A 17,886-nucleotide genomic window follows, 5' to 3' on the forward strand; every position below is an offset into this window, starting at 1 on the left:
CCAGATTTTACCCCCCACCCTGAAGAAGACCACAAAACCCTCTCAAACCATTGCCATGTTTTACACAGACAAAAGAAAGCCACGAAGAAGGCTCGACCTGAGGATCTCTGGACTGCCTGCCCTTGTTGGACAGGATCCTGCAGCCCCACAGCAGGGACACAGAGGTTTTGCAGGCTCTGTTGGAGGAGGCAGAGCTCCTTCCAAAGCGGGAGCGTGGCAGGCAGTGCTTGTTATGTTTTGGCATTTGAGACGTCTCTGCTGGTGCTGTCTTGTGCCTTCAGCTTCAGCATGGATCGCTCAACCTGTCCGGCAGAGTGAGATAAAATGTTTGCTCATTGGCACAGCTGAAATAGAGCTGTCTCTGCTCCGCTCCATCTTCAGAGCCATCTGCGAGCCAAGGGATGGAATTTCCATGCTAGGAGAGAGCAGCTGCTGGGGAAAGGGCATCCCGAGTTGTCTGAGGGATCAGGGACATCTCAAAGGACATCTGAGGGTCCTTGGGGCTGGCAGCAAGTGGAGGGAGCAAGATGAGAAGAGAAAGGGTGTGGGGAAGTCCAAATAACTGGGAACAGAGGAACAATGAGGACTTGTGGAGAACTGAGGGGAAGGAAGAGATGTTCCAGAGAGAGGGAGAGAAATCACAGAGAGGGAGAGGAGTGAGGAAAGGGGGGGAAACACTGAGGGAGGCAGGAGGGGAGGCCCTGGTGTAGGTGTGGGGATCAATGCTGCCTGCCCGTGCCAGGGAGCATCACCCAGCGCTTGGCACAGTGGCAATGGGAGCAGTTCCCTCTGCACCTACCGTAAATCTCAACGTCATCATAGATGTCAGTGTCCCTACAAGGAAAAAGATGGGTGCTGTGAGCAGTCTGGTCTCTCCCGGCCACCTCTTGACACTGAGGCAAGGGCCGGCTCCCGCTCCAGTGTCTGTCCCATCTCTCCTACCAGGTTCTGCAGTCCTCCACACAGCCCCGTTTGCCTCCTCCCAGCCTCGTGCTCTCCCCGCAGGGATGGGAACATTTGGCATGGGATAAGCACAACTCTGGCCCCTCTTGGATTGCACATGGACGGTGGCCCCTTCCCGGGCTGCCGAGAGCCGCAAACACAGCTGTGTGGAGGGGCAGCGCTGGCCCATCCCGCTGTGCCACTGTCAGCAACTGAACAGCTTGTGGGCAGGTCCTACATGAGGCACCAGGGCTTGGGGAGGGCTCGCAGTGCCCCAGGAAATTGCTCTCAGTGCCAGAACCTCTTGTGACACCAGGAATGGCAGATGGCTCCAGGGTAACGAGCCCATGGCTCCGCGTCACTTCCCCGGGTGGATAGGTTTGAGCTGGCACCCAGTGGCAAGGGCTGGCTTGGTGCTGGGCACCAGCTGGGTGATTGCTCCAGCTCGTGGAGTGGGGAGGAAGGGTCTGGGAACAAGGTACTCACAGGTGTAGCATCACAGCCCGGGGCACGTACCCATCTGCAACAGAGCAAGGGAAAGCACATCAGGATGTGCCAGGGGCTGGGGCCGGCTGGATTCTCACCCCAGCACCTGCCCCTGCCCAGGACACATGGGGTTTGGCAACATCTCCCGTCCCCAGGGAAAGCTGGGGACAAGGAGGAGCCCAGCTCTGGGAAGCTGAGCTGGATGCTTGGGAGGAACCTGCTCAGGGCATTGCAGGTCATGAGCCAGGCTGGCCTGTAGCTGCCTGGGAAGAGACTGCTCCCATCTCTCTGCTCGTGGAGTCCGTGCCTACGGCAAAGCCTGACGTGCCGGGCTGGTGGCCAAGAGGCTCTGAGAACTGTGAAGGCTTTAGCAGAAGGAGATAACAAGCCCAGATGACAGCAGAAATTCTGGAGCTGAGCAGGAGGAAAAGGAGGACATTTGTGCAAAGAGAAGTGTGAGTTTGAATCATCACTAGGTTGGAAAAGACCTTTGAGATCATCAACTCCAACCGTCCCTATCCACCACTAAATCAGATCCCAAAGCACCTCATCTATCCACCTTTTAAACACCTCCAGGGATGGGGACTCAACCACCTCCCTGGGCAGCTTCCGCCAGTGCTTGACAACACTTTCTGTGAAGAAATTTTTCCTAATGCCCAATCTAAACTTCCACTGGTGCAGCCTGAGGCCATTCCCTCTTGTGGAGAAGAGTCTCCCCTCAGCCTCCTCAAGACTAAACAACCCCAGCTCCCTCAGCTGCTCCTCATAAGACTCGTTCTCCAGCCTCTTCACCAGCTTTGTTGCTCTTCTCTGGACATGCTCCAGGGCCTCACTGTCGTATAGCAAGGGGTCCAGAATTGAACACAGGATTCGAGGTGCAGCCTTATCAAGAGTCAGGGTATGTCAGATGTGTCTAACAGCAAGGCATTGTCTCCTGCTGCCTATCAGGGGGTGTGCACACAAGGAAACTCATTCCCAAACCTTTGTGTGCTGTGATCCCTGCTGCAGCAACACCTCAGCCCCCCCAGACTTACACCTCCTTTGGCTGTTTCGGCAGAGGATTTGCTCTTGGTTTGTAAACTGAATGACATCGAGAATTTCTCCTCGTCTCAGTGGCAGGTTCTTCCCTCCACCCCTCTTCTCTGTTGCTGCGGGGTCAACCATCATCTGAGTCAGGACATTGATGCTTCCTTCAAACTGAAACACAAACGGCAGTGCTGCAGCTTGGCATCCGCCCTGGGGAAGCACGAGCCAGGCAGCTCCGACCACCCTCCCTTCTTGGGGAAAGCAGATGCCTCTCACCCCAGCTGCTCTGTGGGACTGGTCTGATCAGGGATGTTTCAGTGGGGAACAGGGCAGGAGTAACTTGGGTATTGCCGGTCTCTGTGGGGCACAGCTCCTCTCTGCTTTCCCCTCTCCCCCCACCTCTTCTCATTACTCCCTTCCTGGGAGGAGAGGGGATGCTGAGAGAGAAAATAATAGCTTGTTGCTGCTCACCTTGAATTTCTTCTGAAAATCTCTGTCTGCCTTCTCTTCCTTCTTGCATTCCTTAAATGTCATTTGCTTCACCTTGTGGGAGACTGGGGCTTCTCTGCAGAGTTGTTGCAAGTCATGGGAAAGTTCAGGTGACCCCAAGCTCTGCTCCCTCCCTTCCCCTTCTCCCAGCCCTGCTGCTGCCCTGTCGTATTGCCCTGCAGCAGCTCTGCCCCCTCCCTCCAGGGCTGCTGGGCTGCTGGGCTCCTGGGCCAGGTTAAAGCCTGCTACTTGTGCTCTTCAACACGAACTTTTCTATCATAAGCCCACCAGAGATCATTAAACCACGAGCTTTGCCAAAGCAAGCAGGAGCCCTGGCCATTTGGGGACCCTTAGAAAGAGCAAAAGCCCCCATTACCTGTGTGCAGCTGCCAGCAGCACAGCCCTGTTAGAGGCTTGACCAGTGTCTCCACCTGCAAAACCAAACCCCGGGAGAGGTGCTGCTGTGAGGCTGCTGCGAGGTGTACACGTCCGCTGAGACAGGGTGCAAGACTGAAACAGCAGCAAGAGCTTTCTCCTCTGGTGGCAAACCCTGAGTTTGCCCCGTGAGCGTGGGGAGCATCAGGGCTGCCTGTATTCATGTACAGGGCAGCAGAGAAACCCATCACTTTCCTGTGCATGGGCTCAGTGAGCTCAGCGTGGGCTCTGCTGCTGCCTGTGGCTCGTCAGGGCCTCAGAGCTCTCTGAGCTGCAGGGCTCACCCCACCCTGCACCCCAGCGCCTCCAGTACCCACCTCCTCTGGCGTGGGGATGTGCTGGTGGCCGGGATGTGGGGGGCAGCAGAAAGCCTTGGCCACTCTTGACCAGCCCAACGGGCTCTATGTCATCGTATATCTCATCTTTGTCCCTGTGACGAGGCAGAGAGTGATTAGGAAGTCCTGTTGCAGCGATGGCACCAGGAGTCGAGGGCAGGATTGAGGCTTCCAGGAGGAGGGTGGGCAACAGGCGGTCAGACTGCACATGGGTTGGCCCTGGGTTTGGGGCAGAGTGGACAGCAGCGCCGTGCCACGTGCCAGCAGTGCCGTGCCACGTGCCAGCAGTGCCGTGCCATATGCCAGCAGCTCCGTGCCACATGCCAGCAGCTCCTCACAAGGCTCAGCAATGCGGCACTGCAGCCTGAGGTGCAGGAGATGGCAGCGAGGTGCAAAGGCAGCAGCCAGACCAGTGTGGTCATGCAGCCCATGAAGGACGGCACGTTGCACTGCGGGAGCTGCCTGCAAAAGGTGCTATCTCGTGCTGGGCTCCAGGAGCAGGCAGAAAAACCAAAGACCCTCTTGCTGTTCCCTCTCATGCCCTTCCCACTGGATCAGGAGACCCTGGAAACCACCCAGAGTAAAAGTGACATCTGAGTCCTTACCCCACTACAGTCGGAGCATCCTGTGGTGGGAGCTGAGCTGGGGTTGATGCAATGCAGGCTGTCCTTAGGTAACCTGTGGTGAAAAGAGGAACAGGAGAGGATTGTGAGGTGTTATTTCACGTTTTCTTCTTGACTCTATAACCCACACAGAGGGTTAGAGCTGCCCTGAGCTGGACTTAGTGCAGAAAGATGCAGGGAGCTAAAAGTGACAGCACAGCTGGATCCAGTGAGGTGTTCTTACTCTGTAGCCCACTTATGAATTCTCTTTCTTCCCAGCACACTGGGGCACGGCTCATCAGGGAGCTCACTGGGGAGCCTTTTATTTTCCCATTCTTATGATCTTATTCCCATGGATCATAGAACGGTTTGGGTTGGAAGGGACCCAAAAGCCCATCCAGTCCTACCCCCTGCCATGGGCAGGGACACCTCCCACTGGATCCAATTGCTCCAAGCCCCATCCAACCTGGTCTTGAACACCTCCAGGGATGCGGCAGCCACCGCTGCTCTGGGCAACCTGGGCCAGGGCCTCCCCACCCTCACAGGAAAACATTTCTTCCTAAAATCTCATCTCAATCTCCCCTCTTGCAGCTTAAAGCTGTTCCCCCTCATCCTGTCCCGGCACTTGCTGATCAAGACGCCCTCCCCAGCTTTCCTGGAGCCCCTTTCAGGACTGGAAGCTGCTCTAAGTTCTCTCCAGAGCCTTCTCTTTTCCAGACTGAACAACCCCAACTCTCTCAGCCTGTCCTCACACGTGTGGTGGTTCAGCCCTCATATCATATCCTTGCCCTTATCTGGACCCACTTCCACAGGTCTGTGTCATCCCTGAGCTGAAGGCTCCAGAGCTGGACGTGGGGCTCCAGGTTGTCTCTCCCCAAGGTGGAACAGAGGGGCAGGATCCTCTGGCTACGCTACTGGGGATGCAGCCCAGGAGATGCTTGGACTTGTGGGCTGTCAGCACACATTGCTGCCTCATGCCCAGCTTCTCATCCCCCTGCACCACCAGGTCCTTCTTGGCAGGGCTATTCTCCATCCAATTTTACTTTCTCTTTGACCCAGTGATGAAGCAGAGTAGAAGAGGCAAAAATGGGTATTTTGAATGTGATGAACACCCTGAACTCCAGATCCATACCAGAGTCAGGGCAAATACTGGGTATCTCCATGTGCTCAGGAGAATCATCTGCCCCAACTTGCTGCTGCACCCCGTACAACTGCCAGCACACCTACATCCTTGCTGGGATCTTGTTAATTTTATCACCAGCCTTGTAGCTGTCACCAGCCTGGACAAGCAGACCAGCCAACAACTAGCACAAAGATCTGCGGTACAGCATCACTGCTCCACTGGGTTATTGTACCAACTAACATGCGATCATATATTAGGCCCTAAAAATCATAAGATGGCCCTAAAAATTAACAAAAACAACCACAAGCAGGGCAGGGGTTTACTTCTAGATGTTCAAATTTGCCTTAATCCCCAGAGACAAATACACACTTGAAACCTGCTGATTTGTAGGATACGTGGAGAGCAGCTCGCTTCCTCCTCTGCCAGGGCCACTCAGCTCAGAGTCAGAGCTGCTCTTGTGGGTGAGCATCTCCCAGCAGAACAGCCTGGGATGGCCTCTGTGTGCTGATACAATAATTATGTCTCATAATAATAAACCAGCTCGGCTTTGTAGTTCTCATAAGGAAAGAAAGAGGCTCTACTCCTACAATTGCCCTCTACCCTTCAGGCTATGTACGGCATGAGCTGGTTAATAGGGAACCATCCCTTAAATGAGGTTGTGAGCAAGAACTTAGAGGAGCTGAGGAAGAACTGGGATTTGCAACAAGTTTCATCACCCAGAGTGAGGATTAGCAGAGTGACTGCTGTTAGGAACCAACAAATCTGCCTCGATTTGGAAGGCCGCCACGGAGCATGGCAGGGCTCATGCGAAATGGAGAACCATGATGTCCAAGAGAACAAGCCCTGTGTCCCATGGACAGCTGGTATGGAGGGCACGCCAAGCCATAGCTCCAGCCGTGCCTGGGGACTCTCAGCAGCTCCTTCAGGCTTGGAGGCAGGTGGTGTTGTGGCCAACACGCTGCCACCTTCAGAGAGCCTCTGTCCCTTGGCCAAAGGGTGCCTCATGCCAATGGGATGGAGGTGAGCTCTGCTTCTCACCAGTCAGGCTTGTTGGCTCTTAGAGCCGCACATGGGCATACTGGATGGAAAGGACCTCTGGAGCATCATCCAACCTCCTGCTCAGAGCAAGACTGGCCTCAGAGCCAGAGCAGGTGTTTAGGGCCTCATCCAGGTGACAACTGCATATCTCCATGTATGGAGATACCTATCTCCCCGGTGCCTGCTTTTCTCACAGGAAAGAGCCTTCTCCTGATGTTTAACTGGAATTTCCCCTGCTGCAGGTCACACCTGTCACCTCTGGTCCAGCTCCTGGCCACCTCTGGAAAGAGTCTGGCTCCATCCTCTCCTCCCACTGAGGAGCTTTGGGCCATGAGAGGATCTCCCCATCACCTGCTCTCCTCCCAGGCTTTGGGTCACAGCCTGTCTTTCCCCATGTGCTCCAGCCCGCAACCTTCCTGGTGCCCTGCACAAGGCTCACTCCAGTCTGTCAGCGTCCCTCATGCTGCTCTCTCCAACCCTATAAGCTCCCTGGAGCCTCACACCCATCCCCAGCCAGGGACAGGGTGCTTAGACCCCTTTGTTTCTTCACCTACTGTCCTTCTCTCATTCCTTTCCACACGCTATGCCTATAAAAGCCCCTTTGGCATCATCAGCCCCAACTGGTAATCAGCCCTACCCCCCCAGTATTGCCATCTCTCAGAAGCTCCAGACTCTGAGTGGGGAGATTTTCCTTCCTGAACTAGCAGCATCCTTCCCTGGGGGACTTGCAGGTGCCCGGCTGTACCTGGCTGAGCGCTTTTTGGTGTCTCTGTGACAGGATGGACGCGCATCCCAGGAAGTGGAGCCACACCAAACTTCTCCAAATCCACGACAGGAGGGCGCCTGGGCTTGGGTGGCCTCGCTCCCAGCCCCTTCACGTGTGGCAAAGGCTTCCTCCGAGGCCCAGATGGGTGCCCTGTCCTGTGAGGGCTTCCCACAGTGTCCAGGGAGGCTGCAGCAGCTGCGCCCCTGCCAGGAACTGTTGGAGGCCCTTTGTCTTTGGCAAGTGGCTGTGTCTGCTGGGCTGTGTGTCTCAGGGGAGGATCGGAGGTGGCTCCCATCTCCTTGTTCAATGCAACTCTTCTTGGCTTCGCAATGACTGGGGGAAAGCCAGCACCTTGAGCATTCTCCTTCTTCAGTTGCACCTCCCGTCGCGCGGTCTCACAGACGGGATGAGGAGTCAAATGTTGTCCCATGCTCTGACCTTTACTGTGAGATGAAGAAGCCCTGCTGAAGTCCACCCTCTTGGTCCAGGGACACTCGGGAGGCATCTTGCCCTTGGAGCCTGGCGCAGGCGTCTGTCCGGGCTCCGTTGCAGGGGATGCTGCAGAGCGACTGTCCAGCTGGCCACCTGCATCGGAAGGGTCATTCCTGTTCCCCTGGAACTTTGCCCGTAGGTGCCTCACCACAGCCTCTTTCCCCTCCAGATGTGCCTGCAACCATTAAGAGAAGCACCAGTTAAAGCACCATGGAGGAAGAGGAGCCAAAGGACCCCCTGAGGAATGCAGTATCTCTTCCCCGTGACCCAACAAGAAACCTCCTCCATGACATGCAGTCTTTTCTCAAAGCAGCTCTGGAGCATGTCTGAGAAAACAGCACTGGGCTGCACCAGATGAGGAACAGGTCCCACCACCATGGGGCCATCCAAGAGGTGTTTCATGGAGTCTTTTGGCCTGATCCACCCTTTGTCCACTATCAGGGACCATCAAAACAGAGGGAAGCGGTGGGATTATACCCTACTAGTAGCAAAGCTCCCGAGGGCAGAATTTGAAATCTAGAGATTGCCCAGGACTCAGATGGGAGCAACCTGATTTGTCCTGGTCCTGGTTCCCATGAACCCAGGATAGCTTAGCAGGAGTTTCCTGCCAAAGCCTGCGTGCAAAATTAAAAGCCAAGAGGCAGCAGATCTGCCCTACTTTCCTGCCCAGTGTGTTTCCTGCACTGCTCACACGATGCACACGTGAACTGGGGCACACCAGCCCCAGCACACAGCTGCCCAGCTTCCTGAGTGACCAAAAAGCCCCAAAGGATTTGATTTTGAAGTTCTCTCTCTGGGATTTTAGCTTGGGTTTGTGCTTGCCTGTTGTTTTTTCTTTCACAACAGTAGGGCTTGCATGCAAAGATGCTAGTGCAGGGTTTTTCAATGCAAGTTCTCAAATGTATCTGTACCTGAAAAAGTGCAAGTTCCCCTTGCACCCTCAGGCAGTCACCACAGTTTCCCTGGTGAATGCTGCACATGCAACATTTGAATGCAGCCTGTGGTAAAGCAGTGCAACTCTGCTGGTTCCTGGATGCCGAGCTGTGGGGCTCTCACCCAAACTAGTGGAAAAAAAGCAACCTTTTCCAAGCTCCCAAACATGCCACTGGGATTTTCGGCACCCGAAGGATCCAGAGGTTTGTAAGCATCAATTTTGGAGCTCTTCCATGAGCTGAGAAGTGCCCCAAGCCCCCAGGTGTGCCTGTGGGATGCCACCATGACCAATCCCAGCTTTTTCAATACATTTTGCCCTGGTGGGAGCTCTCTTGGACTCAGTGGCTGAGTGGCCTCCCTCTCTCTCACAGGTTTTACATCCAGCCTAACATTACCCAGCAAATCTTGCACTGAGCCCAGGAACTGGAAAAAAAGACTTCTGAAGCTCTGACCAGCTCAGACATACAGAAGGACTTTGTCTTCCAGACGGAGTGAGGATCCTGGCAGGACCCAGGACACTGCCAAAGCCTTTTCAAGCAGGAGACACGGTTCTGCTCTCCATCCCCAGGTCCAGCACAGCCCAGATCCCATTCTTACTCACCATTTTCCATCAGCAGGTGCTTTCCTGCATGCTCACCTCCCTTCTGAAGGCCACCAGAGGCGTCCAAACAGAAGGACTTGTGCAAGGCAAGTCTCTCTGAAGTTCCCCTCCCCTGAAACCAGAAGCTCTTTGCTAACTGTTGGGGAGAAGCTGTGCGCAATGCCAGGAAGTCACTGCAGCCTGTCTGAGAAACAGGACAACGGGGAGGAGGAGCTTTTGGTGCACTTGGACTCTGCAGCTGTTGGGAAGCTTGAAGCCCACCAAGCCCTGCTGCCCGTAAGAGTCTCATCTAGAAAAGAGCCTGGGGTTTAGGGAGTGACTCCAGGATGTGAGGGACTGACTGCTGCAAGGACCAGGAGAGCGGCTTACATTCTTGTCTGATGGTAGCTGTCACGAACCCACTGCAGGTGAGGTCTTCAGAGCCCCAAGGGACCTGCTGCGGGTGGAGGCAATTTGCAGGGGTTGCATGGCAAAACCAGTATGACCGCACAAAGCTGAGCCCTACAGGAACGCAGGAGGGATGGGGAGAGGGCTGGGTTTGCCATCACATCCAAAACTGGAGGACATTGGCTATGCTGAAGAGCTGAGCTTCACCAGGATGCAGGGGAAGCCCTCTGCATGTGACAGTGCCAAGTTGGGTCATTTTTATGTTGAAATACCCTGGTTTCACTGTTTATTGCCTCAGAGACAGGAAAGGCCCAAGAGGTTGAGTCAAGCCCCATGACGAGGATGCTCTGGCCAACTGCAAGTAGATGCTGATGTTCCCACCCTGGGGTGGTGTGTCCCTCCCACCCTTTGGGAAGAGGAGGCTACAAAGATGATCAGAGGGCTGGAGCACCTCCCATATGAGGACAGGTTGAGAGAATTGGGCTTATTAAGCCTGGAGAAGAGAAGACTCCGAGGAGATCTTATAGCAACCTTTCAGTAACTGAAAGGGGGCTACAAGAAAGCTGGAGAGGGACTGTTCACAAAGGCTTGTAGTGACAGGATGAAGGGCAATGGGGATACAGTGGAGAGGGGCAGATTTAGACTAGATGTAAGGAAGGAGAGAAAGGAGACCTCATTGCTCTCTACAACTACCTGTAAGGAAGTTGCGGAGAGGAGGGAACTGGGCTCTTCTCCCAGGTGACAGGGGACAGGACGAGAGGGAATGGCCTCAAGCTCCACCAGGGGAGGTTTAGACTGGACATTAGGAAAAAAATTTTCATGAAAAAGGTCATTGGGCAGTGGCAGAGGCTGCCCAGGAAGGGGGTTGAGTCACCTTCCCTGGAGGTGTTTAAGGGGCGGGTGGACGAGGCGCTGAGGGACATGGTTTAGTGTTTGATAGGAATGGTTGGACTCGATGATCCAGTGGGTCTTTTCCAACCTGGTGATTCTATGATTCTATGAATTTCTTCACCATGAGAATGGTGAGGCACTGGAAGCTGTGGCTGCCCCATCCCTGGAGGTGTTGGAGGCCAGGTTGGATGGGCCTTGGGCAGCCTGATCCAGTGGGACGTGTCCCTGCCCATGGCAGAGGGATTGGAACTAGATGAACTTCAAGGTCCCTTCCAACCCAAACTATTCCATGATTCTACAAGTCTAAGATGTCCCACCAGCAGTGCTGGCTGCAGCTCCTTCCTGTGGATGGTTTTAGACTCATGGAATGGTTTGCGTGGGAAGGCAAGTCTCAAAGACATCTGGTCTGATCCCCCTGCAGTGAACAGGGCCATCTTCAACTCAATCCTTGTGCTCAGAGCCCCATCCAACCTGGCCTTGAACACCTCCAGGGCTTCTACCACTGTTCTGGAAAGCCTTTCCCAGTGTTTTGCCACCCTGAGCATAAGAATTTTCTTAGAGCACTTCTGAGTCTCCCTTCTTTTAGTTTAAAGCCATTCCCCCTTGTCTTGTCACTACAGGCCTTGCTAAAAAGTCTGTTCCCATCTTTCTTATCTATGGAAAGACCACAACCAGAGCTTCCTGGAGCCTTCTCTTATCCAAGGGTGAAGAAACCCAACTCTCTCAGCCATAACTGACCACCCCCAGCTGGGGTGGAGGTGGGACAGACTGGGTTGTGTTGGGAGGCCCCAAGCTGGACCCGCAGGGAGCTGACATGCCACCTCCTCCACCCCCTGCCCCAGCGCCGCTGCCTTGAGGGGGGACACAGAGCCAGGTGTGAGGGACAAAGGGTGACAGGGAGGACCCAGAGCCACCTCCAAAGAGGACAGGGATGCCGGGGGGCTGAAGGACATGGGGGACAACAGGAGGCAGGGTGTCTGTTTGAGGGGCAGGGAGCTCAAGGGCTGCATTTGGGGGTGAAGGGGAGGATGAAGAGTGGTGTTTGGGGGCCATGAAACTCAAGGGCTGAGTTTGGGGGTGGAGGGGAGGATGCAGAGCCATGTTTGGGGGTGAAGAAGAGGATCAAGGCTGGTGTTTGGGGGTGATAAGACGTCCAAGGGCCACATTTGGGAGTGAAGGGGAGGATGCAGGGTGGGTTTTGAGGTGAGCAGTGGGGGACGAGGGGTGATGTTTGGGGGGCAAGGGAGGATGCAGGATGGTGTTTGGGGTACAGGGTGGGATGCAGGGCAGTGTTTGGGGTGCAGAGGGGCTGAGAAGCAGTGTTTGGGGTGCAGGTGGGATGCAGGGCGGTGTTTGGGGGCAGAGGGCTGTGTTTGGGAATCAGAAGGCAGTGTTTGGGGCTGGGGGCGGTGTTTGGGGGGCTGGGGGAGGTGTTTGGGGGGCTGGGGGAGGTATTTGGGGGGCAGAGGGTGGTGTTTGGGGGGCTGGGGGCGGTGTTTGGGGGGCTGGGGCGGTGTTTGGGGGCAGAGGGTGGTGTTTGGGGGGCTGGGGGCGGTGTTTGGGGGGCTGGGGCGGTGTTTGGGGGGCAGAGGGCGGTGTTTGGGGGGCTGGGGGCGGTGTTTGGGGGTCAGGGGCGGTGCTCGGGGGGCTGGAGGCGGTGTTTGGGGGTCAGGGGCGGTGTTTGGGGGTCAGAGGGCGGTGCTCGGGGCTCGGCGCGGGGCCGGGATGGCGGCGGCGGGCGCGGAGGCGGCGGAGGAGGCGGCGGGGCCCGGGCCGCGGGGGGCGCGGCTGCCGCTGGCGCGGGTGAAGGCGCTGGTGAAGGCGGATCCGGACGTGAGCCTGGCCAGCCAGGAGGCCGTGTTCGTGCTGGCGAGGGCGGCGGTGAGAGATGCGGGGGAGAGCGGGGGGGACAAGGGCATCTTGGCTTGGATCAGAAACGGCGTGGCCAGCAGGGCCTGGGAGGTTCTTCTCCCTCTGGACTCGGCACTGGGGAGACCGCTCCTCGAATCCTGGGGTCAGTTCTGGGCCCTCAGCACAAGAAGGATGTTGAGGTTCTGGAGAGAGTCCAGAGAAGAGCAACGAAGCTGGTGAGGGGGCTGGAGAAGAAGAGGAGCGGCTGAGAGAGCTGGGGGTGTTCAGCCTGGAGAAGAGGAGGCTGAGGGGAGACCTCATTGCTCTCTCCAACTACCTGAGAGGAGGTTGTGGAGAGGAGGGAGCTGGGCTCTTCTCCCAAGTGACAGGGGACAGGACGAGAGGGAATGGCCTCAAGCTCCACCAGGGGAGGTTCAGGCTGAACATTAGGAAAAAATTTTTCCCAGAAAGGGTCATTGGGCACTGGCAGAGGCTGCCCAGGGAGGGGGTTGAGTCACCTTCCCTGGAGGTGTTTAAGGGACGGGTGGATGAGGTGCTGAGGGACATGGTTTAGTGATTGATGCGAATGGTTGGACTCGATGATCCGGTGGGTCTTTTCCAATCTGGTGATTCTGTGATTCTGTGATTCTAAGGCTGGGGAAGGGACAGAGCTGGGGGCAGGGACAGAGCCCTGGAGTGCAGGGGACGAGGGGCGCCAAGCCGGGGGGAGCAGAGCTGGGGGGGGGCACACAAAGCTGGGGGGGGCACACAAAGCTGGGGGGGAGGGCTGGGGAAGGGACAGAGCCGGGGTGGGGACACAGAGCTTGGGGGTGGGGGGGGCACAGTGCTGGGGGGGCACAAGGGGAGCAGAGCCCTGGGGGGGGACGGGAGAGAGCTAGGGGGGGAAGCAAGAGGGGGAGGCAGAGCCCTGAGGTGGGGTGGGGACAGGAGGGCAAGTGTGGGGAGGAGCAGAAATGGGGGGGCATGGGGGGGCAGAGCCCTGGGGGTGGGGGGGGCAGAGCTAGAGGGGAAGCAAGCTGGGAGGGCAAGGCTGGGGGGGAAGCAGAGCAGGTGTAGGGGGGGAAGGAGCCCTGGGGTGGGGGGCAGAGCTGGGGAGGGGGCACGGGGATCAAGACCGGGGGTAACAGAGTTGGGAGTGGGGCAGAACTGCGAGGGCATGGGGAGGTGGGGCACAGAGCCCTGGGGTGGAAGCAAGGCTGGAGGGAAGGTTGGGGAAGGGACAGAGCCGGGGGGGGACACCAGAGCCCTGGGGTGGGGGGGGTGCAAAGCTTGGGGGGAGCTGAGCTGCGGATGACAGAGCTGGGGGGACACACAAAGCTGGGGGAGGTAAGGCTGGGGAAGGGACAGAGCTGGAGGGAGCAGAGCTGGGTGGGTGCAGAGCTGGGGGAGCATGGGGTAGGGGGTGCAGAGCCCTGGGTGGGGGGAACAGAGCTGACAGTGATGGGGCAGAGCTGAGGGGGGACCAAGCAGGCAGCAGGCAAGAGCCCTAGGCTGGGGAGGACACAGAGCACAGCTGGGGGCAGAGCCCTGGAGGGGGGACGGTGGGAGAGGAGAGTTTGGGGGGTTGGGGGCAAAGCAGGGGGGTCAGAGCTGGGGGCTGTGCTCGGGCATGGGGAGGAGCCGCTTGCTTGGGTTCATCCTTTCAGTGAAGGGTTTGAGGGGTTTCATAGGGATAGGACAAGGGTTTTTGAGCTGCAAGAGGGGAGATTGAGATGAGATTTTAGGAAGAAATGTTTTCCTGTGAGGGTGGGGAGGCCCTGACCCAGGTTGCCCAGGGCAGTGGTGGCTGCCCCATCCCTGGAGGGGTTCAAGGCCAGGTTGGATGGGGCTTGGAGCAACCTGATCCAGTGGGAGGTGTTCCTTCTTGTGGTGGGGTGTTGGAACTGGATGGGCTTTGATATCCCTTTCAACCCAAACCATTCTGTGATTCTATTCTATGATTCCCTGGGAGCAGATTTCCACAGCTGCATTCCTACTATGTTGATGGCAGCAATGTCAAGATGTTTCTCCCTGCTGCCAGGCAGGATTCAAAGGGAGACTGCTCTTCCTGTTGGAAGAATGCCTGCTCCTGACCATCTGCTTTCCACAGCTGGTGATCCTTTGGTGCACATGAGGACACTCCTACTCCACTCATGCACCCACTGGGCGCAGGGTACCTCTTCTCCTTCAGAAGGTGCCTAGGGAGCAGCTGGTTTAGCTGGGCTTCCAGACCTGTTCCAAGGAATCACCTCTGTTCAGTCACAGAATCATAGAATCGCTAGGTTGGAAAAGACTTCCATGATCATCAGTCATTCTTGTCCTCCTCTCCTCTCTTGATTCTTGTCTGCATCACTGTCCAGCAGTGTGTCCAAGGCCCTATCCAAACCTGGCCTTGAACACCTCCAGGGATGGGGCAGCCACAGCTTCCCTGGGCAACCTGTTCCAGTGTCTCACCACTCTCATGATGAAGAATTTCTTCCTTATATCACGCCTAAATCTGCCCCTCTCCAGTTTATACACATTCCCCCTCATTCTATCACCACAAGCCTTTGTGAATAGTCCCTCTCCAGCTTTCTTGTAGCCCCTTTCAGGTACTGGAAGGTCACTATAAGATCTCCTCAGAGCCTTCTCTTCTCGAGGCTGAACAAGCCCAACTCTCTCAGCCTGTCCTCATATGGGAGGTGCTCCAGCCCTCTGATCATCTTTGTAGCTTCCTCCGGACCCGCTCCAATTGTTCCATATTCTTCCTATGTTGAAGATTCCAGAACTGGACACAGGACTCCAGATGAGGTCTCACAGGAAAGGAATAGAGGGGCAGAATCACCTCCCCTTGCCCTGCTGGCCACGCTGGTTTTGATGCAGCCCAGGACACAGTTGGTTTCTGGCCTGTGAGTGCACGTTACCAGCTCATGTCGAGCTTCTCATCGACCAGCACCCCCAAGTCCTTCTCTGCAGCGCAGCTCTCAATCACATCATCCCCCCATCCTGTATTGAAACCATGGATTGCCCCAACCCAGGTGTAGGACTTGGCCTTGTTGAACCTCATGAGGTTCCCACAACCCCACTTCTCTAGCCTGTCCAGCTCCCTCTGGATGACATCCCGTCCTTCCACTGTGGCAACTACACCACTCAGCTTGGTGTCATCTGCAAAATTGGTGAGGGTGCCCTCGATCTCGCTGTCAATATCATTGATGAAGATATTAAACAGCACTTGTCCCCATACAGACCCCTGAGGGACACCATTCATCATGGATCTCCATCAGGACTTTGAGCCATTGACCACTACTCTCTGAATACAACCCTCCAACCAGTTTCTTATCCACCGAACAGTCCACCTACCAAATCTATCTCTCTCCAATTTAGAGAGAAGGATGTTGGGGGGGACCATGTCAAAGGCTTTACAGAAGTCCAGATAGATCACATCCAGATAGATCATATCTGTTGGTGTACCTGTGTCCACTGTTGCAGTTACCCCATCATGAAAAGCCACTAAGTTGGTTATACAGGATTTGCCCCTGGTGAAGCCACGCTGGCTGCCGTTAATCACCTCCATGTCCAACATTTGTTATTTTCGGAGCTATTTATTGGAAAGGGGAAATGTTAAGATAGAGATTCTGGCTTCTTCCTGAAGCCTTGTAGTATCTTTCCTTTCCTCAGGATGTTCCCTCTTCCTGCTCTCGTCCCTTGTGTGAAACTCTTGTTTTGCTTTGCAGGAGCTGTTTGTTGAAACCATAGCCAAAGATGCGTACGTGTATGCTCAGCAAGGAAAGAGAAAAACTCTGCAGAGAAAAGACTTGGGTATGAAAGCATATTCCATGCTGTCCTTAGCAAAAGGTTGATGAGATAGGTGATTTTTCTACCTCTCCTGGTGTGGAGAAACAGTTGTAGTTGCTTTTCTCTTTTTTTTTCTGAAGATGGGAGAGAAAAACTTCTCTGCTACCAAATATTGCGCTGATAATTTCACACACCAGCTCCAAACTCAGCAAACCTCTTTAAAAATGGACACTGCACTGGGATGTAATTTCAAATACTCCTGCTTGAAGCAGTTGCAAATGGAGTTTATCTGTCTTAATTGTTTTCTGTTTGCTTTGTAGATAATGCCATTGAAACTATTGATGAATTCGCTTTTTTGGAAGGTGAGTTTCTGCGTGGTTTCCCTTGATGTCAGTATTTTGTGTAATCATCTTGGGAGAGAGAAAACCGAATCATTTGAAGCACCCTCTCTTTCAACATCTTTGATATTTACTAATATAACTTGTTTTTCCCCACTCTGTGAGGTGAGAGACAAATCAACTGAACCCTGAGGCATGTACAATGCTTTGGTTTTACTCATGTGTGATCTGCTTAACCTTTAAATTTCTGCCTATTCCTTTGGGAGCTTGTAAACAAGTTTCATTTGTTGACGTAACTGCATTTCTGATTTCTGAGGCCATAATTGGGGTTTTTTTTTGTTTTCTTTTCATTTTTAGGTACTTTGGACTGAGCTGGACAGAGACAGAGCCCTCTGGAGAAAGAGCCTGCAGAGGTAGACGTGGGGTGGAAAACAGGATGTTGAGAGTTCAAAAATAGCTCCTAGAATTGAGACACTGGAATGGCAACCATAATGTTTTGTAAAGTTCTTGAAGTTCTTTATTTAAAATGCCTATTTTTTCGTACCTGTTTTGTATGTCACTGGCCTGCCCTGCTGCCAGGGCACAGGCAGCTGTGGCCACCTCCTGCACAGCAATGGTGCAGAGAAGTGGTCTCTGCCTCTCTGGGCACTCTATGGCACCACAGAGCTGTGAACAGAGAGCAGCTTGGTGGATTTTTTTTTTATGGAAACGTATTTTTCTTTGTATATGTTTGTTTCTTGGCTGAACACAATTAAATTGTTGCTGTTGAACCCCTGTCCTGATTTCTGCTCTGTGCTGCTGGGACAAGGGATGGTGCTCCTGTAGCGCTGCGGTAAACAGGAAGGATGCCTGCCAATAGCTGTTTGCTTTTGCTAGTTGTTTCCTTAAGGTATCTGTCCCAGTGAAGCCTTCCTGCCCTCCAGGAGCTATGTATGAGCTCCTGGGAGGCTTGGCTTGTTCCTAAGGGTGTACAGATTCCATAAATTTCTGTAATTGCTGCACTTGTCATTGTAACCAAAAAAATCCATCCCAACCCCCCTATTTTGAATGCCAGAGTGGTGCCAGATGTGTTAGGCTGCCATTGCTGTTATCCTGTGCTCTCCTGTTCCTGGATCTGGCAAAAAAAAAAGTTCATCTGGGAATTGGTTCCAGTCCCTGCGCACTTGGCCAAGTCAGGACAGAGATCCTGGTTTCTGGCATGTGGCAGGCGTCTCGGACAAACGTTGCCCCTGACTGTGCGGCTGCAAGCAGCCCCTGCAGCACACAAGCACTGCCCGTGACTCTGCTGTCTCCAGGACTTGGCAGTCTCGTATTTCCTACGTGTATTTAATGAGCCAGAAAAAAAGACGCCTCCTCTTTGCTCCAGGGCTCGGGGAT

At 54.8% G+C, this 17,886-nt stretch overlaps 3 protein-coding genes across 4 annotated transcripts in view; 1 reads left to right on the plus strand and 2 right to left on the minus strand.

The window, feature by feature from the left end:
- CD320 (CD320 molecule) overlaps positions 1–17,886 on the minus strand; it is a 143,836-nt gene that overhangs the window by 94,019 nt on the left and 31,931 nt on the right. The window lies entirely within an intron of this gene.
- On the minus strand, positions 40–9,414 carry PRAM1 (PML-RARA regulated adaptor molecule 1). The gene is made up of 10 exons (XM_069878154.1): positions 9,269–9,414; positions 7,222–7,909; positions 4,319–4,391; positions 3,696–3,808; positions 3,320–3,374; positions 2,926–3,019; positions 2,463–2,625; positions 1,429–1,462; positions 800–834; positions 40–302 (listed from the first exon to the last, which is right to left on the minus strand). The coding sequence occupies exons 1-10, from the start codon at positions 9,269–9,271 to the stop codon at positions 298–300; spliced, it is 1,263 nt and encodes a 420-aa protein (XP_069734255.1). The 5' UTR covers positions 9,272–9,414; the 3' UTR covers positions 40–297.
- On the plus strand, positions 12,272–17,279 carry POLE4 (DNA polymerase epsilon 4, accessory subunit). Its single transcript, XM_069878232.1, has 4 exons — positions 12,272–12,427; positions 16,111–16,195; positions 16,492–16,533; positions 16,867–17,279. The coding sequence occupies exons 1-4, from the start codon at positions 12,272–12,274 to the stop codon at positions 16,878–16,880; spliced, it is 297 nt and encodes a 98-aa protein (XP_069734333.1). The 3' UTR covers positions 16,881–17,279.

This window comes from Phaenicophaeus curvirostris, chromosome 28 (assembly GCF_032191515.1).
Source record: "Phaenicophaeus curvirostris isolate KB17595 chromosome 28, BPBGC_Pcur_1.0, whole genome shotgun sequence".
NCBI classification, from domain to species: domain Eukaryota; kingdom Metazoa; phylum Chordata; class Aves; order Cuculiformes; family Cuculidae; genus Phaenicophaeus; species Phaenicophaeus curvirostris.